Source organism: Capsicum annuum, chromosome 12 (genome assembly GCF_002878395.1).
Source record: "Capsicum annuum cultivar UCD-10X-F1 chromosome 12, UCD10Xv1.1, whole genome shotgun sequence".
Classification (NCBI taxonomy): Eukaryota; Viridiplantae; Streptophyta; class Magnoliopsida; order Solanales; family Solanaceae; genus Capsicum; species Capsicum annuum.
In genome coordinates, this window is record NC_061122.1 from 34,204,355 (window position 1) to 34,208,521 (window position 4,167).

Genomic DNA, 4,167 nt, shown 5'->3' on the forward strand with positions numbered 1-4,167 from the left:
CACAGCACAATAACCCAACATCACACAAATATATCAACCCCAACACAATACACCAAAATCATCAACAAATCACCAACATCACCAAATAATAATATGAAATCCATCTCCAAAATATGAGAGGAAGTTCAATACTCCACAAGTCCAAAATAATGAAAGAATACTCAAAACTCTAAAGAAATGACTATGGAGCGACTCTAAGCGTTTTCAAGAAACAAAACATAATAATTAAATAAACCCCTTCCACGGAAACAAATGCAGGGCTCGCCAGGAATATGCTACCTTGAGTATAGCTAACGAAATTCTCTTTGTCCCCTATGTTTTCTGTAAAAAATAATAGCGAGGAGTGAGATGCTAGCTCAGTGAGTTATAACACTTAACCACAATGGTTTTAATAGGGAAAACTCATAAAACATCATGAAATGTATGCTCTTTCATAAAACAGTAACGATAAATAATATCTTTTGTTTCATGTAAGCAAAATGAACCAATAGTTCATAAATAAACTCAATAAGCATTATATCATATCAAATATTATATATTTGGGAGGTTTCCAAGAATGAATCATGTAATCAGTATGGCATTATACTTCAAGAATAGCCAATAACCGTGGACTCCTTATAAAGAAGTCAAATATCATATCAGTGGGTCCCTACTCGAGGGAGATCAGTAACAGTATGCTAGTTATACCTTTCACTAGCGAGGGTTGTAACAGTAATTAGCAAATACAAGGTTCACCAAGTCTAACGTTCTTGCTGTTATCTACGGGATTCAAATCAAGGCAAACTCTCATTTATTTGTAAACAATAGATATTCATATGAAGGCATTTTTCATAATAGCACATAACATTTAAAGCTTATAGCAAATCATAGTACATGTAAACTTGAATAACCATTTCAAGATCATATCGAGTAAAGAACTTGTCCCACGTGCAGATTTTCATAACATTCAATAACTCTTATTTTCATCAAAAACATGTATGCAATTTAAGAAACACAAACTATGAAAATATTACTAGTCATAGTACACTTATCGTAATACCAAATTTGTCACCTCGAACAATTTGTATGACCTCCTTTGATTGAATCTATAATCACATCAATCAATCTTATGTTAATTTTCTTAATTTAGGCTAATTCATGATAAAATTATATTACCCAACCCTCAAAGTTTCATGGTAACTTTCAATTCATCGAACTTTGTATCCAAACAACACCATACTGTACATAATTCTTGTCTTTAGAAACTAAATTTCAATATCCAAAATAAATTATCAGGACTAAGAATCACGATAATGATGTAGGAACGAATTTATCTTAAACCCGAAAGAATTTTACAATCAAACCCTTAAGATTTTCTTTTCTTTTCACTGAACGAACAACTTTTGATTATTATTTTTTTGCTTTTTTGTGAGGTTAGGCAAAATCACTATTTTCCTTTGGTAATTGATGTCGTTCTTTCCAATGATGGCTAAGGCTAATGCCTTTTATTATTATTAGTTAAATGGGTTTTAAGCCCACACTATCTCTCTCACTTTTTCCCTTTTCTTTTTAATATAGGCTTTAGCCATTTTTCTCATTTCTTTATATATTTTTTTCTTTTTTAATTATAATTACTCACTAATTTATGATTTGGGGTATTACATTCTCCCCACCTTAAGAAATTCAGTCTCTGAATTTAGAACAAGTGCATACCTGAAAGCTGAAACAAGTGAGGATACTTGAGTCTCATATCCTTTTTTGACTCCCATGTAACTTCTTCAATGGCATGATTCTTCCATAAGACTTTCACAGACATAAACTCTTTTGACCATAACCTTCTTACTTCCACCACAACACTTTGAATAAAACTGAGAATACAAAATGTAAAATTTCATTAACAGGATATATAATATAAATAAAAAATTATTTACCTTTTCATTGTAAGGGTTGACAAAATCAACAGTACCACCACCACAAGTAGATGGAGGTGAGGTCCTCAATCGATAGAGTGCTTTGTTCATTACAAGAATTCCAGGTGTGCCTGGCCCACCAAGAAACTTATGAGGACTAATAAAAACAGCATCATACCCATCTATTTCTCCTGATCTCATCTCTATCTTTGCATACGGGGCACTACAGCATCAAAACAAATGAAAAATAACACAAAAATTAATTATGATAAGTGACAAATAAGATCAAGAATTAAGCATATAAGCATATAACAACTACGCCTTGATCCCCAAACGGGTTGAGATGTCCAATAAGTGTAGTTTGACTTGTGATAGTAGTTTAGTTACTGTCGGGACGTAGAAGTTAAACTCAATTAGCATACCTTGCTGCGAAATCAAAGCAAGCAAAAGCTCCATTTTTGTGAAGAAGACGAGCGATGGCTCTAGTATCAGAATAAGTTCCAGTGACATTACTACAAGCTGAGAATGAGCCCAACATTGGCCTATTTGTAGTCTTATAGAACTCAAGTTGATCCCTCAAGGATTCCATGTCGACAAGACCATTTTCGTCCAATCCAATCTCCACAACCTCAGCTAAACTTTGTCTCCAGGAAAGGATGTTAGAGTGATGTTCATAGGGTCCAACAAATACAACCCATCTCTCTTTGGTTTCGTTACGAAAGCATTTTGTGAGTATTTTATCTCTTAGAATGGAAGGGACGGAAATGGCCATGACTTCTTGAAGTCTTTTAATGGCAGCAGTAGAACCAGAACCACAGAATATAATTGCATCTTCATCTCCTCCTCCTACACATTTCTTCACATAAGCTGCTGCTTCATGCACCAATTTTGTTGTTTGGTACCCTACATGGCTGTCACTAGTGTGACTGTTGCCTGTAACGTTTAATAGTCACACAAATGTCATGCATGAAAAATATATATGAAATGATATTTTCAACTTGTTATGTGTTCGGCTTACTATATTGCCTGAATAGAAAATTTGATGTTTGAAAAATTCGTTTGAAGACAAATTAGTGCCTATTTGTGGAGGAAGGAGAGAGCAACAGTCTATACCAAAAGACAACTATATTCAGGATTCGAACCAGAACTCTTTAATTAAGGATGGAGGAGTATGTAGTTATTATTTCATCACAATATTCATTGATAGCAACAATATATAAGCAAAAACGTACCATAGAAAGGAAGGACATTATTGATGATGTAGTTTTCGATGTAGTGAAGGCCTCTTCCGGAGGCCGTGTGATCAGCATAAGTAAGCCTACGTTTTCCAAATGGCGTATCAAAATCGGCATTTTCACCAACGATCTGAGAACGCAACCATGAAAGTTTCTTTTCAGCAGATTCACTCTTAGAAATATTACCCTTTTCTCTCACATGAAATGACTCAATTCTACTCACCAAATCTTCATGTGAAGCAACAGAGGAAGCACTAACGCTAGAACTACTTCCAAGATTATTATTATAGATCTTAGTCTTGTTGTGGTGGTGGTGGTCTCTTATGTTTAATCTCAATATTGGCTCCTCAAATTCCATTTTGCTCAAAAAGTAAGACAACAAAATAGAAGGAAAGCTTAGAAATTAGGTGAGAAAGTGGAAATTAAGAAGAAGAATATTTGTTAAGTGTGTTTGAGATGAGGGGAAAGTGCGGGTATTTATAGGTGAAATTTGGTGGAGATTTTCGGAGTTGATTATAGTATGATAGGATATGGGCGGGTCAAAAATAGATAAAATATTTAATTAATACATATATATTTACCATGAATAAGAAATAGATTAATAGGAATTATTATAATATTGATATTCATATTATAGCATAGACGACGATGATAACAACAATGAATAAGACAATAGACTTGAAAAAAGCAAAAACTCATGAAAAATAATAACCGGACAAATCGCTATTGATAAAATGAGTTTTCATTTTTCTAATGAATAATATTCATATTTGATTTATTTTTAAAAATCTGATTATCCAATCCATATTTAATTAATAGGGCAGATTTTATGATTACTTACTTTTGAAAAACAATTTTGCCAGCCTTAGCTTGGCCGGATATATTTTGGTTTAAATCAAAAAAATTGAAAAATCGAACACAAATTTAATTTTGGTTTGATTTTTCAATTTTTCAGATTAGTTTCGATTTCAAATTTTAGAAATTTGGTTAAACAATTTGATTTTTGGATTTACAAAATCGAAAAATCAAAATTATATAAATAA

The 4,167-nt window shown here is 32.7% G+C and overlaps 1 protein-coding gene across 2 annotated transcripts; it reads right to left on the reverse strand.

The window, feature by feature from the left end:
* Positions 1-1,692: 1,692 nt before the first annotated feature.
* Positions 1,693-3,591, reverse strand: LOC107851210 (cysteine desulfurase SufS). Of its 2 annotated transcripts, XM_047401442.1 has the most exons (5): positions 3,348-3,591; positions 3,122-3,254; positions 2,312-2,822; positions 1,911-2,112; positions 1,693-1,847 (listed from the first exon to the last, which is right to left on the reverse strand). In XM_047401442.1, the coding sequence occupies exons 1-5, from the start codon at positions 3,480-3,482 to the stop codon at positions 1,758-1,760; spliced, it is 1,071 nt and encodes a 356-aa protein (XP_047257398.1). In that variant the 5' UTR covers positions 3,483-3,591; the 3' UTR covers positions 1,693-1,757. The 2 variants fall into 2 exon arrangements, with proteins under 2 accessions (XP_047257398.1, XP_047257397.1); XM_047401441.1 differs by having other exon boundaries at positions 3,122-3,586.
* Between the last annotated feature and the right edge of the window lie 576 nt (positions 3,592-4,167).

Bases quoted from the DNA above. Each gene is read 5' to 3' on its own strand.
- LOC107851210 (XM_047401441.1), bottom strand. From the start codon at position 3,482: ATGGAATTTGAGGAGCCAATATTGAGATTAAACATAAGAGACCACCAC. The intron at 2,113-2,311 runs GTATGCTAATTG...TTGATGCTGTAG, and splicing joins TGCTTTGATTTCGCAGCAAG to TGCCCCGTATGCAAAGATAG. The intron at 1,848-1,910 runs GTAAATAATTTT...TTGTATTCTCAG, and splicing joins TCAACCCTTACAATGAAAAG to TTTTATTCAAAGTGTTGTGG.